General features: G+C 31.5%; 1 protein-coding gene across 1 annotated transcript; it reads left to right on the top strand.

Moving 5' to 3' along the window:
• Positions 1–10,346: 10,346 nt before the first annotated feature.
• On the top strand, positions 10,347–12,125 carry LOC119830206 (lipase 3-like). Its single transcript, XM_038353119.1, has one exon. The coding sequence runs from the start codon at positions 10,399–10,401 to the stop codon at positions 11,653–11,655; it is 1,257 nt and encodes a 418-aa protein (XP_038209047.1). The 5' UTR covers positions 10,347–10,398; the 3' UTR covers positions 11,656–12,125.
• The last annotated feature ends 8,877 nt before the right edge of the window (positions 12,126–21,002 follow it).

Below are 21,002 nucleotides of genomic sequence, written 5' to 3'. Positions count from 1 at the left end.
CTCTGTCTGTCTCCTAATATTCTAAATGCGAAAGTTAGACTGCCTATCTTTTCACGCCTAAACCACTGAATCGATTTGGATTAAATTTTGTACGAAGGTGTTTTAATTGTTTTATTTATTTATATATTATAGTTTGAGACTTGAGATCGGGAAATATGCGGGAAACATCCTGGACTGTCTCTTCTTTTTCTTGGGTGTCTACAGTGGGAAAGCCGAGGGAAGCTATTGTGCAATAATTGACAAAGGCAAATTAAGTATTAATTATTAATATTCTGAGCAGAATTTATTAATTAATTTAGAAGTATTTAACTAATTATTCGTCGAAAATACAATTAGCGATACTTACCATTAAAATATTTGTGAAATAATTTAAATTACAAAATTTCAACTATTTAATGAAATTAAATATACATATTAATAAATGTTTAAGTAACGATTCACTAGATTCTTATCTCTTAGATATATATGTCTATAAAAAATACAAGATTTGTTCTTATGTCAGAGATTTTTCTATGCGATTATAACCGTTTTTGTACATTTGTATAGATAAGTCCCTTACAAATACCTACGTTGCCCGCTTCTCATAGGGTCAAGTAAAAGGACAGACGACAGTAATAAAGGAATGAACTGGGAAAGGTAAGGGAAAGGGAACGTCGACCTCCCACCCATCCCACGAAAGACAGTAACACTTGCGTGCTATTTCATGATGGTCTCCTGTCGAGGTGGGATACTGTCCCGTTGCTAGCCCTATTTGTGCCAGAGTTATGTTCGACACCCACTCAGATTAAAGTATAATAAATTTCGTAACATATAAATAAGAAATACTAGCTGCGAATCAAATAAGAAAAACGATGCAACGCCAAGAAGGTAGTGTGAAAAATGTAGCAACGTAGCGAAATAACGGAAAATTCTATCAAAAGTGTTACTTTAGAGAAATCCGCGGCTCGAGCAAATTACATAACAATTAGGGTAATTATATTGGAACATTCATGCAGTTAATGCGATAATTCTGAAGCGATAGCTACTACTTAACGCGGTGACGACACGCGATGCTCGTCCAAACAGCGATCGATTTTGTTTTCATTCATAGGAAAGTATGACATAGATTCGTGATTAAGATAAACATATAAGAAACTAGCTGTACGCCCCGGCACCGTTCGGATCATACATGGTCATTGAAATAAATTAAACTATTCAATTTTTTAAGTTGCATCAAACTGTACAGTGTTTCAAGCGTACATCCCCGACAAACAACGTATCATGTTAATTGCATATATTAGATTTAATCAATATTTATAATATATAAGTATATTAGATTACCATACTGTAAAAAATGGCTTGGCCGATTTTTATGACATGTGTGCATTTCGGTTAGGTCTCAGAATAAAAATCTAATTCCATACTTCTAAATGATTAGAATAATGCAGAAAAACTTTTTCCATTTCAGATTGTAAAATGTAAAACGTCAGTTTTATCTAGTATATTATTATGTTGCATGTGGTTTTATTAATATCATTACAAAGGTACACATTAGGTCAGCTCCTTAAAGAAAATTACTTTAGTAGTCTTCTTATATTTGAGTATAGAATATATGAAGAATGAATGGCCGAAGAATTTTATTATTAAATGCAACAAAGTCTACAATAACTAATTTTTCAGAACCTCTTAAGTTATACGGATATTTGATCTCATTCAGAGTCTGCGCCTTACCGTTTTATGTATAAAAAATTACTGCATAGTTTTATAATAATCATTGCATATTCTTTCAAGTACGACATACATACGTCAATTAAATATTTCAATAATGACTAATGGAAGAAAAAAAACCATTTGTGTTAAAATTGCATATAATTTTTTTCTTATATGAGTAATTATATTCTTTAGCTTGACTATTTAAAAGTAGAAAATATCGATTTATGTAACGTTTTTAATTTCGCGACGCCTATGTAAACATATGAGCAATATTACATCCACGATGAACGGACTCGATGTCATTATGCAAAAGCAGTAATAATAGTGTAATTCCATACAATCAATGGTACAGATAGTTGAATAAAATTACTGCAGGTATTTGGGACAGGGTCCGAATGAGCCGTGGAGTCGTCAACCGTCCACGCCCGTCCTGAAGGTCTACTAGTTTGCGACGTGATATAGATTACTTTGATCAGATGCGACGTCAAGCAATTTGTAGTAAAAAGAAAGAAAGAAATTAAGAAAAAACATTTATTTGGAGACAATGTGACACGAAACATCAAAACACAGATGTAATTAAAAAAATAATAATAATAATAAATAAAAAAAATAATAATAGCTAAAAAGTGTAATAATAACGTGTAACAGTAACAGTACCGCCAAAAAGGATCTAGTTCAGCTTGTGCCAGGCGTTGGCCAGGCGCTGGTTTTCAACTAGATTCCGTTTTTCCGACTCAAGGATGCAAAACGACGCAAACGACGAATAATATAAAACGAGTGTTAATATGACATACAAATTTCCAATACATGTCACCTTAATTAGGTTTAGCCAGTACTTTCGTGTAATTGAAAAAGAAGTATAACAAAAGCTTACAGTCAGTTAAACCGATGATATTCCCAAGTTCATCCTTTATCTTTATTAGTTTCTAAATTCAAATCTTATTCAGTTTCACAAAAAGCATAATATATTAATATGATATATGAGATGGATAAAGGCTGAATATTATTATCGCCGTTTAAAGTGCCTATTGTACTCTACTATTATCTAAAGAAAAAATATTTCAATAAGATTTTTCAATAGAAACTCAGGAAGTTGCGAAGCACGTGGCTGGTCGATCACTTTTTAAACTATCGGTTCTCCGCTTGACCTTTCTTCGGTAGTTTCGGAGCTTCCGGTCTTAATACTAGGTACACTAAATAGCCCAGTATTTGTTTTCTCATCAAAGTGAATTTTTAATTATGAAATTGAAGTCTATATATATATATATATATATATATATATATATATATCATATATATATATATATATATATATATATATATATATATATATATATATATATATATATATATCATATATATCATTTAACAGATTTCAAAACTAACATTTCTAGAGCTACAGCGTGTCACCGCTAATTTACCAACCAACATTTTAACACAGTATTTAATGAACTTGTAATATATAAATAACAAAATTCATCTCCAAATGTCTGGTATGAGCGTCTATAATTGACTCAACATAATCTTTGACATGCAATTTATCACCGATGTTTGTCTCAGTGCGGCGACACAAAATATTCACAGTATGCGGAAGACAGCCTGCAGACGGCAATGTTTTATTATTTTATACATTTATAAACCGCTAACCCAAAAAGAATGGTTATGCGTTTGACCCACTAAGTCTCTTTGTTGATAATAGAGATTACAACATTATTCAGAAGCTAATGCTACCTGTTAGACAAGTTTAACCTCTTGACATGGATAACTATGTGATAATGATAAATATTTCTCTTGGCAGAGGAAGTTAATATGACTAGCTTATTAGCAAATATACAGCGTATAACTGAATTAAAATGTTTAGATTAAATCAGTTTTTAAGTAAGTACATATCATGAATACAATTTAATAATCTACAACGTGCGGTGTGTGAAAATCTAAATAAGTATCTAATTAGTCAAGCATTATCTTCATGGTTTATAATCATTATTTACGTCTATCTCTTGAAATGCCTAATATTATTCATAATCTTCACGTATAATGCTATAAAGTAGCATTAAAAATTTACAGAACATGCAAATGTAAATTTTCTATGATGGAATGTGATTCTACCCTGCTTATGTAACATCTGTATAATCATGTGAGAGATTCGGTTATTTTCTTTGTTTTTAATGGATGGAAGGCAACAGTGCAGACACATCAGCTGATGGTGAGTGACCATTGTGGAACATATTACACGAGTACAACCAAATGCAACCAAGCCATCTCGATGTCGCGAGTGTTATACCGGTGTTTTAGGTAGGATGGATGGTATTTTTTAAGGTTTCCCGCCAATAATCCTTTGTGTACACCACACGATTAACTTCCTTCAAAATAAAGAAGGAAAAATAATGGGAAACTTCTTATAAAGCATACGGGTAAAGCTTTTTAATAATTTGGCAGTTTATAAAAGCATCTTATTTGCTTGAGATGGGCATTAAAAGAAAAAAAATGCCGACCTAACCGTATGCAATTTAAAATACAACTTTTCCATCGCTTTTTGAGATACCTATACTGAAAAAATAAGTCCAAATAAGTCATTTTCCATGTGTACGATGATTGTACGATTACATTACAAAAGTATTGATATATTTTTTCAATACACATAAACACTTAATTTTGAAAGTATCCAATGGCAACCTAACTTACATTTAAATATGTTTTATTAATGTAAATCAATTCAGCCCTAATATTTATCACTTATTTGCTGTTTACCCCGGTTTTACCCGTGGTACTTATATAGCCTATGACACTCAGTGTTATTGCAGCTTTCTCATTAGAAATTTAAACCGACCGATTTAAAAAAATCGGTCCAGCCGTTTATGCGTGTTGGCGTGAGCAAGGGAAATATTGATTCATTTTTATATATGACTATATATATTTGTAAGTGGTCTACATCATACATGATTCGATGAGGTTGTTAGCAATTCATGATATCATCGCTAAAATATTAGTCCCATTAATGTAGTTAGCTACATTAATGGGACTTAATGGGTCCATAAAAAGAGAAATATCCCGCTTGTCTCTATAATGCTCTACAAAACGTCGCATATTCATGACATGTAATTACGTAAACATCATCAAGATTATGTAAACGAATCGAACCTTGCGTAAATTCTCTTTAACATCTCCATATAAGATCAGCGAGATGCAACCTTAACCTAAGACAACTACTTACTATCTGTATTTAAAAATAAAACAATTAAGGCTATAAAATTACACGTATTACGCATAAATTATACGCGCCAACCTGTGTCTATACATTTTAAATAATTATTTCACATTATCATAAAACAAGTTTTGTAATTGAACTTTTATTTCGTTTCAAGTAATAATATAAAACGGAATATCAGGTCACAAAAAAATAACGATTGTAAATTTCATTTATATTAAATTTATATGTATGTAGGTACATATTCGTTAACTTCTATGACGGAGCAGGAAAAACCAAGATATATTCCACTTGCTTACAAGAATGTAAAGCTAAATCATATCTATCCAGAGTATCAGAACATGAATGCTTTATTATTCCGAAGGATGTATACAGTATTCATGAATCATTTTTAATTTATTTTATTTTATTTATAAAAGGTACCTTACAGCTAATTTTATAGTATCTGATGAATTAACACAGTAAATACGCCAATAACAAGGTACACCGATAGCAATAGCAATAAAATAGCTGGTTAAATATAAGTGACAAAAACAATTTCTAAAAACATTATTTTAAGTGCAGAAAACTATACAATGAAAACTGATAATAAATATGAATCATGAATATTATTTTGATTATAAGTTCAATTACCTATTAATGTTTTAATATTAAATCAACATTAATTTTAAATACTATCCTGACAATAATTGAAACAAGGTGTTCCCCGTGACTTTATCCTTATGATTGCCTATAACACTCTCTAACCGCTTAAAGATAAATATCAAAGCATAAAATTTATCCTTGCAACGAGTAAGTCTACATACAAATACACATTATTATAATAGCTTTTAGCTGGTGGCAAACTATGCAATGATTCTTCCCAACATTTTTGTACGAATTCTAAATCTAAATCGTGAAGGTAAGAGTGAGACAAGTTTCAATTGACATTAGTCAAAAATTCTTTCACTTTTTACATCCACACATACTCGTATAGTTATAGTTGCAATATAGTTAAAGAAGCATACACCAAGAGACTAGAAATTACTTATTTTATTGACAATAAGGCTATTAACAAAGGCTATTTATGAAGGATATTCAATAGGTCAATAATTTTAAGGTAAACCATTTATTTCACGTGATCATTGTGAAGCACTCCGCAATTATTTCACCAGTGAGTAAATTGACGTTTCATTAAACAATTTAAATAATAAGGGAAGTAATCGGCGAATGAAATACATCATTTATCAATGCAAACGGTACTTGACGCTTGGTATGCGCAACAGTCATTGCGCACCAAAATGTTCTTGGTTGCATCCTTCCAGGCATTTTAGAGTTGCCTGAATAAAATTGATAGTGAAATAATACGACTCGACGTAATTTATTTTTAATTTAAGAACATAAGTGTTTGATGGTCACGCAAATTTACACATAATTAGTTAAGCGTTCAGATGTTTTTATACATTTTACGGATACCAAAATCTTTAACGTCTAACACGCATTATATTGCTCCTTATAAAGAATATATGAACTCATATAGTAAAACAAGCAATTTTAATGCTTGTAAAGCGCACTGTATTATGCTTTGCGAAAACTTTAATAATACGTTAAAATTTGCAACACAAACTACACTTGACTTGACTATAATATAATAGAAATTCATTACAATATTTAAACAAGCATTTCTATAAAAAGAGTTGCGACAAAAAGGCGTTTCAGAGTCGAAATAATTGCATAATAGTCTGACATTTAGCAAAGATGAGCTAGCTAGAAAGGTCGCAGTAATGTGTTATGTGTGCTAAAGGTTAGCGACCGGTAGATATATCTATGATTAGAGCATGAAATATCCGATATTGAATGATTTTTAGTTATATTATCCTTTGATTGTCTTGATAATGAAATCCAAATTCGGCTATTACATTTTTCGTGATATACTCTTTTATGTATAGTTAAACGCGATAAACCTTTTTTTTTATTTTGTTTAAAAGGTTTAAATTATATATTGCTACTACTGAGCATGTCATTAAGAATTTCTAGTAAGTTATTAATAACGACGTCTTACAAAATATGAAACATTATGTTAATGATTGTGAGGAATAAAGGGAAAGTACTATAACTCGTGTTCAAGTGTTAGGAAAACACAAATAGTTATCTCATAATACTTTGCTTATGTTGTATAACTGCCAATTTGGCGACATGGTTAGTGACCCTGATTTTTCCGTTGACCTCTTTTTTTATTCACTATAGGGAAGCGCTTGACCACGATATCGTCTGATGGTAAGCTGAGATGTGGTCTAAGACGGAGCGCGCTTCCCTAGAACTCGTCGAGAAACACAGATATGCTCGTATACACACCTCACAGGATATATTGAAAGATCACTTCTTTTTCTATTATGGACGGAATGCTTACACATAAAAGTAATTTTTCATTAAAGCAGTAACTCTGAAGTACTGACTTTGCAAAAATAAACAAATTCCTTTTGACTGTACCCAACATGTAATCAACGAGTCATTTCTATTATTAACGACATTATTAACTTTACGTATGTAAATGCATGCTCTCGTGAGGCTAAAGGCCTCAGAACTTTACTGGTAGATGTCACAGGCCATCGAACTTTAAGTCCCAGGTAAGTTTTCTACGACGGTTAAGATTACTTTGTAATGTAATTAATTTTAACATTTATTGTATTGACGATTTTAAACACAGAAAATGCTATTAATTTTAAAGTTAGAGTGTTTTATATAAAACTTGACATTTCAGCACTGTGAAAGTGTTTCAGTATAAACAACAAATTATTTATTGTAAAACATATATTTATCGAATACAATAAAACAAACGAGAACGTTTTCGCCTTGTAAACAGAAAAAGCGTTGTCTTTTTTACTAGCCACAGACTTGTTTTCAGTTGATATGGATATATGCAAGGCGGTTCCGGATTTGCATTGTAGGAACTTCGCACTCATTACTGCCTGAGGTCGACGATGTGTGATAGTCTCTGAAGGTAGTCTTGTTACTCTCATATGCGATATATCTTTAAAGGATAGAATTACTGCGCTGCTTCTTACTAATAGCAATTATATGTAATTAATTATGTAAATCTAATATGTGTCTAGAACCGAAACCAAGTATAGTACGAATAAAATGCTTTATTTCATAAATAGATATAGATTTTAACATTTGGATATTTAATATAACTTTTAAAAAAATGGGAGAGATGTACATTGTGCTTTATTTCAGCGTAAGTCATTCATATAATATAATTATTGTTGTGTGTATCATTTTTATGACGTTTACATTTTTTCAATATTACATAGTAGTACATTATTATAGCCTATTAAATCTCTTTCAGACTCATTAGAATAGACTTAGGAGAACTCTCTTAAATACAGATTAATGAATGTCAAATATTTGGATTTTATATTATATTGGCTCTATCTCATTTACATACCTGCAATGAAAATTACAAAAGTACTTTTCCTTTTGTCTAGTAATTATAATCTGAGTGCTATATATGACCTAATATTCATCTCTACTTATATTTAATACATTCTGGCAATAAAACTTGCTTTGGATTTGAATCCGAAAAATACATGGTATATTCCATATTAGATGTTATTGGGACTTAGATATACCATACTAACATTCGAGACACATTTTAATTTAATGTAATTGTAATGTCCATTATTTATTTAATGTAACAACGGAACTAGGTATACCATAATACGATATATATTTTGTTGAAAGTCTATTTACTATTATAGTAAGTCAACTCCAGTCTATTAAAGGACTAGACAAGATGCATTATTGCGGAAATGATAATTGCATGTGATAAATATGGAAACAGTTTGTACTCTCTCACTTGCAGACTTAGTAGTAGTAACATAACTTATGTGAATCGCATATCCTGATTCCCATAATAATATAATGTATGTTTATATTACACGTATAAGTATTCAATACCTTCCTTATTTTTTATCTTTTAAAGTCGACAATCCATATTTTGCTTACGCTTCTGTCAACGTTCATAGGTATAGTGCTGGTAGACAGGACTTGCTTCCGAAGGTCCAACCATTTAATGAAAATGATGTAAAATGATAATGAGCAATTAATGTAGTAATAAAAAGAACAAGTTTTTTACAAAAACAACGATAAAAAAGACGAATAAAAATAGCCATAACATTGGTTGCATAGACTTTATCGGAGCTTTAAAGTTGTCTGCATTGCCTTGGCTAGTCGGTGATCTTACGACGAAGGTCAAGGTATGTAAAACCTTCCAAAGTTGCCCTTTGAAAGGATTCTTTTATCGTTTTACCACATATGAAAATAAACAGCCCCTGACATTGAACAGTTATTATGCAGATATATTATGAAGACCGAAATAAAATCAATATCATTAAAACTAAAGATTAACTTCGCATACATAGAAGTTCCAAAAATGTTTATTAAAATCTATGTTTATCAGCAATAGAATTTCAATTTAATTAACAAACAAAATCTCAATGACAGCATTTAGTTGGAGATACAAGTGTATGTTTGAACATAAAATATGCTTTATATATAGAAATAAAAAAATAAACATTAATCGATGTTTTCTGTATAATATTTTTGTAAGTAATTGCAATACGTTTGTATTATAGACCCACAACAAATTAAAAAAAATATATCAATAAATTCTAACGAGAAATTACTACATCATACAGTAAAGGTGTGTTGATTCTACAAAAATAAAACAACTTATGCAAACGTCAACCAATCTATATCAAATATGTTGTATTTGAGTGACAAATGGGTGGGAAAGGAAATGTCGCTCTATCTATGAAGTTAAATGATAACTTCTAGTTCTGTCTCACTTATGTTCTGACTTCCGAAGCGGTTGTGCTCCAGCAACTAAAAGTATTCTATAATATTCATTTTTTATAACTAATGCAGCAAAATGTTGTTTTAAAAATGATTATGTATATGTCCAATTTTAAATAATAACAAAAAAAATATTTCAATCGTACTGCAATGGCCTTGTTCTGCTAAAATGCTATGCACATTCTAGTCGTAACGATGACATCATTTGATGCAATCTGTGATTATAAAACTGTATGTTAGGACGGATTCACTGAGCAAATCTAAAGTACAGAGTTTAAACTATGGCAATTATAACATTTTCTTTTAGATAATACGTAGAACATACGATTTTACATTACAATCTTTTAGGGATTGATCCAGTCCTTTTTGAATCCTATTCAGTATCTCAAATCGTAGCTTTTTTTATTATATGTTATATATACATTATTATTACGTATATTTCTAAACATTTGTATTATAATTTAGCAAACGCAAATGTAATGATTAGACTTCCAATAACGTCGTTTACATATTTTTGTAGAATAATATTACTTCCCGCATGTTCTTAAGGCCTTAACACTAAGGTCAGACTGATATTATAAAACTGAGCAACTGTTTCACAATTAAATCATAACAATATTAACCTTAACTCTGGCAAGAATTCATTAACAACAAAGGAAAAAATGTATAATCCATTGGTGGTGTTCTTTTGTTTTCATTATATAATTCTTTTCCCTCAAGTATTTGCATCAAAGCAAGGGAGAATTTTATCATACTCACTCCCTGAGAGCCGTCTTCTAAAGAAAGCGTTCGGCTATGACGAAGATACATACCTGAATTTCACTGAGCTAACTCAAAAATATGATTATTCCTCGGAAGAGCATACTGTAACTACTCAAGATGGATATAACCTTAAAGTATTTCGGATACGTTCAAAATGTGAAACCGCAAAAGGATACCCAGTTATATTATTGCATGGAGTGTACGACAGTTCGGATGCATGGATTTTGGCGGGTCCTAAATTAGGATTGGGATACATTTTAGCCGATAATTGTTACGACGTGTGGGCAGCGAACCACAGAGGGAATACATATTCACGCAGTCACGTTTCATTGAACCCTGACACTGACCCTGAATTTTGGAATTATTCCTTTGATGAGCATGGAAACTTTGATGTACCCGCAATTATCGATTATGTAATAAATAAAACAGGCAGGCCAAAAGTTTATTACATAGGTCATTCTCAAGGTACTACGGATTTCTTCGTATTGGGATCATTGCGGCCTGAGTACAACAATAAAGTTCATTTATCAGTCCATCTCGCTCCAGTTGCATGGATGAAATATTTACAAAGTCCAATACCAAAATTACTCGCACCGCAAACCAAATTAATTAAGACTCTATTGGATGATTTGGGCTTTAGGGAACTTTTCGCAAAACAGCAAATCCTGCATTTCATTTTAGAGAAATTGTGCCAAATTGCTCCAGAGCCGATATGCGGAACAGGTTTAGCGTTGGCAACCGGCTACAAGCACGCAAGTATATCGCCGAGAACAATAGCCGTGGCTTTCGGTCATTTGCTGGTCGGCGGATCAACCAAAACCCTGGCTCATTTTGGACAACTTATATACACAAAAAAGTTCCAACGCTACGACGAGGGGAGAGAAGGTAACATGATCAGGTATGGAACTGGAAAACCACCTGATTACAATCTTACTCTAGTTAGCTCACCCGTGCTTCTCGTGTGCGGTAAAAGCGACTGGCTATCATCGTTAGCAGACATAAACGAGCTGAGTTCTAGACTACCCAATTTAGTGGAGGAATATGTAGTACCAGATCCCAGTTGGAGTCATAATAACCATGTATGGGGTGTTAATGCACCAAAGTATGTATTCGACAAAATACTCGGTTATTTTAAAGTCTATGATGATATGAGATAACAAGGGCGAGAAATAATATGGAAGCGAGAATCTACAGACAAGAGAAATTTCCGGTTGAAACCCGAAAGAAGCACGAAGTGTTATGCTTGAGTCATTTGAAATACGCAAAATCGATTCAAGACCGATGTGTATTCATTTTCTTAAAAAGAAATTCATATAAAGTGTGTATTATACCAATGTATTTACGTAACCTTAAAATACGCCAAAGATCATGAACAAATGTAAATTAATTGTTTATCTTATTCCAAGGCGGAAAGAAACCTACTTATATAATAAGGACAGTCGTGGAGAAACAAGATTTTTTATTTCATTGAAAAATGATAATATTTATTTTAAACAAGGTTTATACCAACGAACCGAAAAGTGTCTTAAACTACGAATATCAGGTCACGTTAAATATGTCATAAAGAGCATAATATGTAAGACAACAAAAATATAAAAGAAGGGCTTTATTACGACGTCATAACCAAGGGCATGAAATTTGAAACAATGGAGATGTTTTAAGAATTGTTAAAAAAAAACAACAAAAAATCAATTAATCACACACACACGCATCGTTCAATACGGTAATTGAATGTCCAGCTAACAAGGTCAATTCTTTGTTACAAATAAATATAGATTCAAAAAGAGCAAAACCCGCTTTAATGATTAATAAAATGTTACACTATCTTTTATACAGAGTTTTCGTAGGATAATTATTAATTAATCCTGGTGTAGGCTAGAGGTGAAGCTAATAAAAAGGACTTGGATAAAAGTATATAAATTTACAGTAAAATTGTCTTTATTTGTAATAAATTATTATTATGACACGATCATTAGAAGTTATGTAATTTATTATGATAATTCAGAAAAAAGAGCATTCGTAGATTGGTGTACCCACTATAAGCTAATTTTATACATAAAATGTATATCAACATTTTCTAATTAGGTATAAACCATATCGATTATGAAACGAATTTGTCCATTAAGACTATCCAGTGTGTCGCTTTCCTTAGTTTATTTATAGAAATTACAGAGCCTACAAAACAATGTCATTTACAAATAGAAGTCGTGCAGCCAATTTATGCATTTTATTGGCATATATCTTTTTAAAATTCTACGCATGACCTTCCAGTGCAGTCCACATTATTCGTAGTAACAGTACCGATTTATTTCGTAGCATTTATTATCAAGTATTTTTTTAATGATGATTAAGGTATGTTCTATTGTTAAGCCTATTAATTTAATTTCCAATAGGATTACAATAAGATTTAAAAAATTCGATACTTTTAAGAGACCTTCCCTTTAAGAGTAAGAAACTTGTCTGAAATCTATAAATACGTTTAGTTCTATATTCTGAGATTTATATTGTACATAGTTTGACTGAATCAACATCGATTGTCTACATAACTCAAAATACCAAGTAAAAGTCTACTTCCTTCATGCATTCCACCTTCATGACGTGTTTACAGCAAAACAAGTAATTATTCGCTTGTAAATTGGCTATGGTATGACTAAGCGTGATTGTCAAAGTTATTATAAATCTTTTATAATCTAGCAAGTAAACATATCGTATAATAATAGTAATATACATGCAGTAATACGACTGTCGTATTAGTTGCTAGCTTAGAAATATTGTTCGTAACGAAAATCCTCAACTTATATGAAATACATTCTGAATATCTATGAGATAACGGAACTCGACATCACATTTTGAATTAAAATGGTATCGCACCTTTATAAAATTCAAAATGAGCATTAATATTTAAATAACATGGAACGTTCCTTAATTTTATTCCTCGTAGACTATTTTAAATGAGCCTTTGCGATCGGCACGCGGCTGACATTTCAATGTATACGTAATACTAAAAATAATATTATAGCAAAAACTCTAATCTAATACGATGATTTGGTTTCTACATAATCTACGTTTCGTGGATGTCTATCATCAGTCTTTGTATGTTTGAAACGTCTAAACTTAATTATAATCTTAGTCCAATAGCACTATAATTATATTTATTACATAGAGATTTAAGTCCTAGTCCTAGCAAATATTGTACGTATTGTTTATAATGTTATATTTGCTAATTCTGTTAGATATGGACATGTGTTCATTCATTTTAACAGAACATTTTCATTGAACATTTCTAATTTAAATAATTAAGAAATGAACAATAAATACGTACTGCCCCTTAAACTGCCCATAATTATATAATAAATGACAAAATTTTGTCAGAAGATTATACTTTATAGGTCATATTATACGATATTAGCATAAGATCGTTAGGAACTTGAAATCGCGTGCCATTTGTAAGAAATACGACCTTGACAAATACACGGAACGTAGAAGTAAATTAAATAGCTGTTCCACTTCTTTATTACTATGATTTATTATACCGATTTTCTTCTCAAATCAATATCACCGTATTTAAACAATACATGATGCACAATGATGTGGTGATAATACAATGGTTTACATTAATTAAATATATTAGAAACTTGTGCATCATTTGCACATATCTACTTGTATATTCTGTTATAAACATAAATGCTTATTATTTTAAAGTTTTCAGTTGCTTTAATTATTTGTTTGTTTGTTTTTCCTCAATATGATATGCTGAATTATATTGGGTCATAATCCACAAATGTCATTATCATTTTATTTTATTTATTTATTTATAACAAACAATAAAACATTCTTTAGTTCAAAACATGTTACAACAATCGAATGCATGATAAAAATTCATACATACTATCCATTTACACCGGCAAAACTAGCAGAAACAAATTGAGCGCTTTTTTATTTTGGAAGCTCTGGTGGAAAATCTCTAGTTCCATGCGTCTTTGACACGTAAATATAAGTAAGCTTTTAACGTTATATATCTTTATGCTACTTTTCAATACAACAAAGATAGGGTCGACTTAACGTCATATTTTGACGTCATACTTGTTAAATACAAACTAATTAATAATACAAGCTAAATAGAAGACAATATATTTAAATTTGTTATTGGAGTAAGATTGCAAATGTTTATATTTATTGCAATAACATTTGACACAAAGACGTCATTGACGTTCCTATTATTAGTTGGATTGAATAGTACAAAGATATAACGTTTTAATTTATTAAAAATTATTGCGCATCACGGCGACAACAAGCATACAAGTTTGGTTCAATAGAATGAATAGCCAAATATAATCTTAAATGTGCTTTCGAAAACCTTACTCGGCGTAACCAGGTTATGGTGTGAATGTTCCACTTCCACGTCCTATGGGTAAAAATGTCATAAGTATATGAGACTAGTGTAACGGAAGTGTGTGCTTCGCGTACGATATGTATCGATATTGTCTTCGACACATATTGCCTGCACTTGACCTTCTAACGGTGGTTCTATGAACCATTTGGGGGGACCTTTGTTTTCTGTTCTTTATGTGCTTTACAATAATTTCTGAACTTACTAGGGTTTCGAACCCAAAAGGTACAGCGGGACCTTATTACTAAGATTTCGCTGTCCGTCTATCTTCTGTCTGTTTGACAGTCTGTCCGTCCATCCGTCAAAATGCGTCAGTCTGTATGTTCAAAACTCTAATTATTTTTTTAAGATTAAATTGGCGTTTCCTGCCGCCCCCTTTTTTGTAAAGGTACAAAATATAATACAATAGGTATTTTATATTTCTAAGAACTTCATTTACTTATTTAAAGAATACATGTCAAACTAATCACAGAGCAGTAAGTTTGTGTGTATTTCTTTATTATTATACGTAACAATAGCGTTTAATTTCTCACTCGCTATTGTGTGAAAACTTAATTAGCATATAAATTTATATAAGAAACATACAACAATAAAATATTACTTCACTTGTCCTAAGTAAAGAGGTACTATTCCCATTTTCACTGTGTTATTAAAGCTCTTATGAGAAAATACGAAAATTAAAAGGGATAGGAAAACAGCGTTAAAACTTAACAATTGTAAAGCTTTAGTTACTGAACATCGCGTTGAAAAATATCTGGAATATCAAAACGATTTTCCTTATCGTTAATTCACTAAGAGTATTTATCTGAAACATTAAGTAAGGACATACATATAATTTGCTTAAAATTTGATATACAAAAAATTAAATAATTTCCATTAATGTGCCTAAAGACTTGAGAGTCTATATGATATACAGAATTTAAATAACAAAATAATGACAGAGATTTCTCAGATTATTTTTTTATTGTCGCGTTTAGTAAATTAACACAATTTAATGTGAATTTCCTACATTTTTCCAATCATAAGAGTCACCAAACATCATCCGTCTTTTTTTCCTCAATTACGACCACAATTTAAAAATCCCTACTTAGACTTTATATATATGAATTTTATTGATATAACGCCTAGCCTCTCGGCCACCCGTGATCCTGCCTCGTGATCAAATTTTTTCTATTCTTTCAAAATTTCTCATTTATAAAGCATTTCAATGCTATAAAACTAAAAATTAAATTTATTGATATAATTCAAAATGTAACAAACATTACATATGTATTTAGCATAATAATTAACTGATCATAATTTTATCACCATATGCCTACCAATCATTAAAAATTGTAATTGTCCGACATCAAATCGACTTATATAACACGAAAACATAAACATAAAACGTATGCCTTTATGCTAAATAGTAAGAAAAGTTGCTTTTAACTGCTGCTCTCACATAAACAGTCAAATCTTGCCAAAAATTCGTGAATGCACTAACAAACGCACTGAGGCCGCAATGTGAATGATTATGAGCAATTTATTCAAATACAAGAGAAACGTGAAAGTGAATTATGTCTTATATCCGTTTGGAAACACGCGAAAATTATATACTGATGCGGTGCATCTGAAGTTTTTAGAAATTAATTCGTTTTAATTGACGTTTAACTAGGTTGGTAATTAAGGTAGTTAGTTTTAGATGATTTTATTATGAATTACATTGAGAAAATAAAAAACGACTTAGACGTATATTCCCATATATTCCTTCTACTAATCTTCAATCCAATCGAGATCAACTATTCGAATTGGCAAAAGCAACCTACCTTAAATTCTTACACGTTTGAATTCACGCTTACGCAATGAGATGAGCCATCTTATTGTGATTCCAAATAGATGCCAAATCTATGTACCTATTCAATACAGCAAAGTATAGTGCTGATAGTATCTCGCCCACGACAACACTATGAAAGTATGTCTGTGAGTATTTTAGATTTTACGATGACATTACGATACTATATGGTACGCTTCACAGCGTTTTTTGTCGGGAACTTGAATTTATATCGCCCATTTTCTTATAAGTAGATACACTCCATAAATCTTACAAATAGTATATAAATAATATATTTTTATCAATGTTTGTATTTTTATATTAAGCTACTATAATAAATAGATTTACATTTTTTATTTTTTAATTAGAACACAACAACTTAATAACATAATCGCTGTACCTACCTCCTGAGAAAGAAAAAACATGTCTAACTCGGAATATTTCAGGAGAATGATAAAGTATATTGTAATTAAAATTAATTGTAGTGGTAAAAACGTTATTCGCCTACTGTTCACAAACCTTATCAAAATTATAATGAGAATTTACATTAATATGCATAATATTTATGTGATCTTTAAATCCAACAAGAGCAAAATAACAAGATTACGTAACAAGATAAGATAAAGTGTAAAACTTCAAAAATAAGGTGCTTTTTAATATCGAGGCATGCGATATTTTTATCGCATGCAACAAATAGACCTATCGAAATTGCCAAAAGCCTGAGGTCGGCGACCGCTTGTCGGATTCAGTGTGTCCTCGTAACCACAACCCATCATCACTTACATAACTCTCACTCATGATGCCTACACATTACAACTGACACTTCAGAATTGTACCCTCTATATTTTCGGCGATAACGTTCAGAAATTTTCGATGTACGAAGCCTCAGAAAAATGGCCCTAGAATATGTCCAAATAAAAGATTTTTCGAGTTTCATTATACTCTTGATTTTGGAAGTGATGTTTTAATGCGATGAGCATGACTGTTTATTTTTTATGATGTGTGTAAAAGTACATATAAAATTGTCATGACTGAGTATGTATGTACCGTATGCTACGGATTTGAAATAAATAATATATTGTTGCAACAGTTATCTTCCCAGAAAATACATGTAGCATAGTGACTACCCCAACTTATTATTTTCTTGAATGCTCATTACTTCTTTTAACACTGATTTAACCAGCATACCAAACAATACAGAATGCTCGTAAAATGATGTTAAATATTGCATTTATGTCCATTTAACAACAGTTCTAAGGAAAACTTTGATAAATGGTAAACCGTTAGTTCCAAAATCTCCAACGGTATCAAGACTCGGTTACGTCTCTCTCGATTCGTCACTGTTACACTGGTGTGACAAATACCGGTCGATTTCACGGTCTCGCATATTGTCCAACAGTGACAAACAAATGCACACGGGTGCTACGAAATTCGAATGCGATGTTTGCCCAGAAAGCTCTGCGGACGGCATGCTAAAAAGGCTTTTACGCAACGCACATATGTTGCGTCAGTCACAGCGACACGGATTATCAAACGATGTTATAAGTTATTGACAAACATTGTATTTTTATCTCGATAAAATTAATATTGACTATTATTGGCAGTGTGACATAATGTCCCAGATATTTACGTAATTTTATATAAACTTTATCTTACTTTAAAACATTTTTTTTTTAATTTATGATGCACATTGCCTGATTAGGCTTGAAACAACTTGGATAACATTTTTCGTATCACCCTTCTGTTACTTGGAGCTGGTGTAGTAGGCAAAATATTAGATATTTTATTTACTACCTCAATTGAATATAATAATTAAATTATTTAAATTCCAAAACTTGATCTTACACGCACACGATACCTTCTAAACGTGATGCATAGAAAATAACACGTTTCGAAGGTTATTGTAATAGTTCTAGATCTGTGCAAAACTAAAAGCCTGGTATCTAGACGCATCATGACTCCAAGTAATGGAGTGGTGACAAACAATAATAATTATTATTATATTACAACCAACGCCTGCACAATCCCGTTCTTTCAACAGTCGAAGTTACGTCGGAATTTCTTGTTGCAAAATTGTTTTTACGTATCATATTATTTATCATAATCTCTCTCAGAAATATATTCTGATACTTTTTTATTTTGTTGCCCCGACTAATAAAATTACTCAATCATGTTCAATTATTATGACGACTTAAATAATATATTAAGTTACAGTAATTAAATCATAAAATTATCTTTTCAGACGGTGAATCGTTGGTGAATCACCACCCGCCCGATCAACTAACTATCCCTCATTATTATACTAGTCTTATAATAATAATAAAGTATTACATTACCAATTATTATCTAAGTTGCATATTAATGCGAAAATAACTAGTAATTGACGTTCTTCATATAAATGTATGATTGTTGTCTAATAAACTTAACGGGCCAATCCTTATGCAGAATCCTCGTAATCCGATGACAAAATGATCCTTGAATCGGATGCAACTCCCGCATACATTACGTCCGACGCTCGAAAAGCTCTGCTACCGATTGCGAAAATTGTGCACACAATATTCGTCCTTACACACAAGTGATAGCATCAGAAATCGGGTAACTCTTTAAGTTCATTGTCGAATCAGTATACGATTTCTTTTGTATTGCATAGATACTGCTATTGTTGTATAGAACAATGCATTTGGACACCCACGGACACTTTCTGCGAGCTAAGTGATTGCTGTGCCCTTGTGAACTTCAAACTGTGACTAATGTATATTCCTTTTGCGTAATGAAAATTCTTATTACGCTACAGTATGTCTCTTCATTAAGGTAACTGCATATTAAACAACCTACGACATACGACATCGAGGTTGTAGGAGGACATAGGTTAATTTCGCAATCATAATTATTTTGAAATATTATTAATATGCATACATACCTAACTAATACCTAATATTCGTGCTAGTTATTTTTCAAATATGGAATCTCATATAACGGTTTAAATTCGTCAACCCCGAATCACACATATTCCTAAAGAAGTCCGAACAAAACTTTCTTCCATTTAGAATGACCAATGCCTTTGTAATGAGTTACAGTTATCATGCTTTATAGCCTATTGGTGGTCATAAATAATTGTTCGTATATTGTCTAGACCTCAAATCTGTGTCAGGCCGGAGTCATTGCTCCTGTGCGTCACTAGAATACCAACGTTGGTTCGCCAGTCGACGAGCGCGAAGGTTCCATAGCAGTTGCATTGTTTTTCTGACGAGGCATACGCTTCAAATAACAATCTGTTTTATTTATATAAACTTTCACAATAAGATCTGATTAGTACTTAGATAATACATGTGTGGTTGCAACGATTAAATTCTTGACCAATATAATTCGTTGATCATAGTATAATATGTTAAGATAAATACATGTAAATACATAGTTACAAAGCTTTTAATATTTAGCCACATCGCCATTCATTATAACATTATAGACACTATGCAGTAAATTTTATGACCGCCTCCTTGGTACAGTGGTTAACGCGTGAGCGTAGAAACGAGGGGTCCTGGGTTCGATTCCCGGTGGGGACGCACAAAAAAAAAATGTCTCGGTCTGGCAGGACACAGAAGGCTGATCACCTACTTGTCCCTAAAGAAAATCGATCAGTGAAACGGATGTACATCATCTGCCCCATACCCCACTAGGGGACACGGGACTTCATTACTATATGCAGTAAATTTCGTCACGGGCAGCAACGGGATTTTAAAAAGCAAAACTTTGTCAATGTTCTAGGAAAAATGGGCAAAACCACTAATTTGGAATAACATAACACAATATTATAGTAATATCGTAAATAATAATAAGCATCTAAACAGCTAGAAAAAAAAAGAGAGGCAAGCTCTGTTTCTACTTGTACATATTATATAAATGAAACAAGCGTGCATTTTTATTATATCGCTTACAGTCATTTCGGAGAGTCAGAGCTCGTGCGAGTGAATGGATCATGCTGAGTCAGGGCAATAGTTCTGACTCAGCATGACCCATTCGCGATCGATCAATCAATAATTTATATACCTTATACATGTATAAAATTATTAAATGTAATATACGCATTTAATTTCATTTAATATACGCTTTAATTTTAAAGATTTGTGATTTTATTACGTGTCGAACGTGTTCACGTGGGTACATTAAGTAACTAATCTAAATTAGTTTATAATCATCTATACAACAATTTCTTAAGTACTCACATCTATTTATTTATTTATTTATTTATTAACTCTTTATTGCTCTTGAAACATCATAAAAACCTTAATATATATACATTACAA

The sequence above is a fragment of the Zerene cesonia genome, chromosome 11, assembly GCF_012273895.1.
Source record: "Zerene cesonia ecotype Mississippi chromosome 11, Zerene_cesonia_1.1, whole genome shotgun sequence".
Taxonomy (NCBI): domain Eukaryota; kingdom Metazoa; phylum Arthropoda; class Insecta; order Lepidoptera; family Pieridae; genus Zerene; species Zerene cesonia.
This window is presented reverse-complemented; position numbering and strand designations above follow the sequence as displayed.

Coding starts and splice junctions, on each gene's coding strand:
- LOC119830206 (XM_038353119.1), top strand. CDS start 10,399: ATGTATAATCCATTGGTGGTGTTCTTTTGTTTTCATTATATAATTCTT.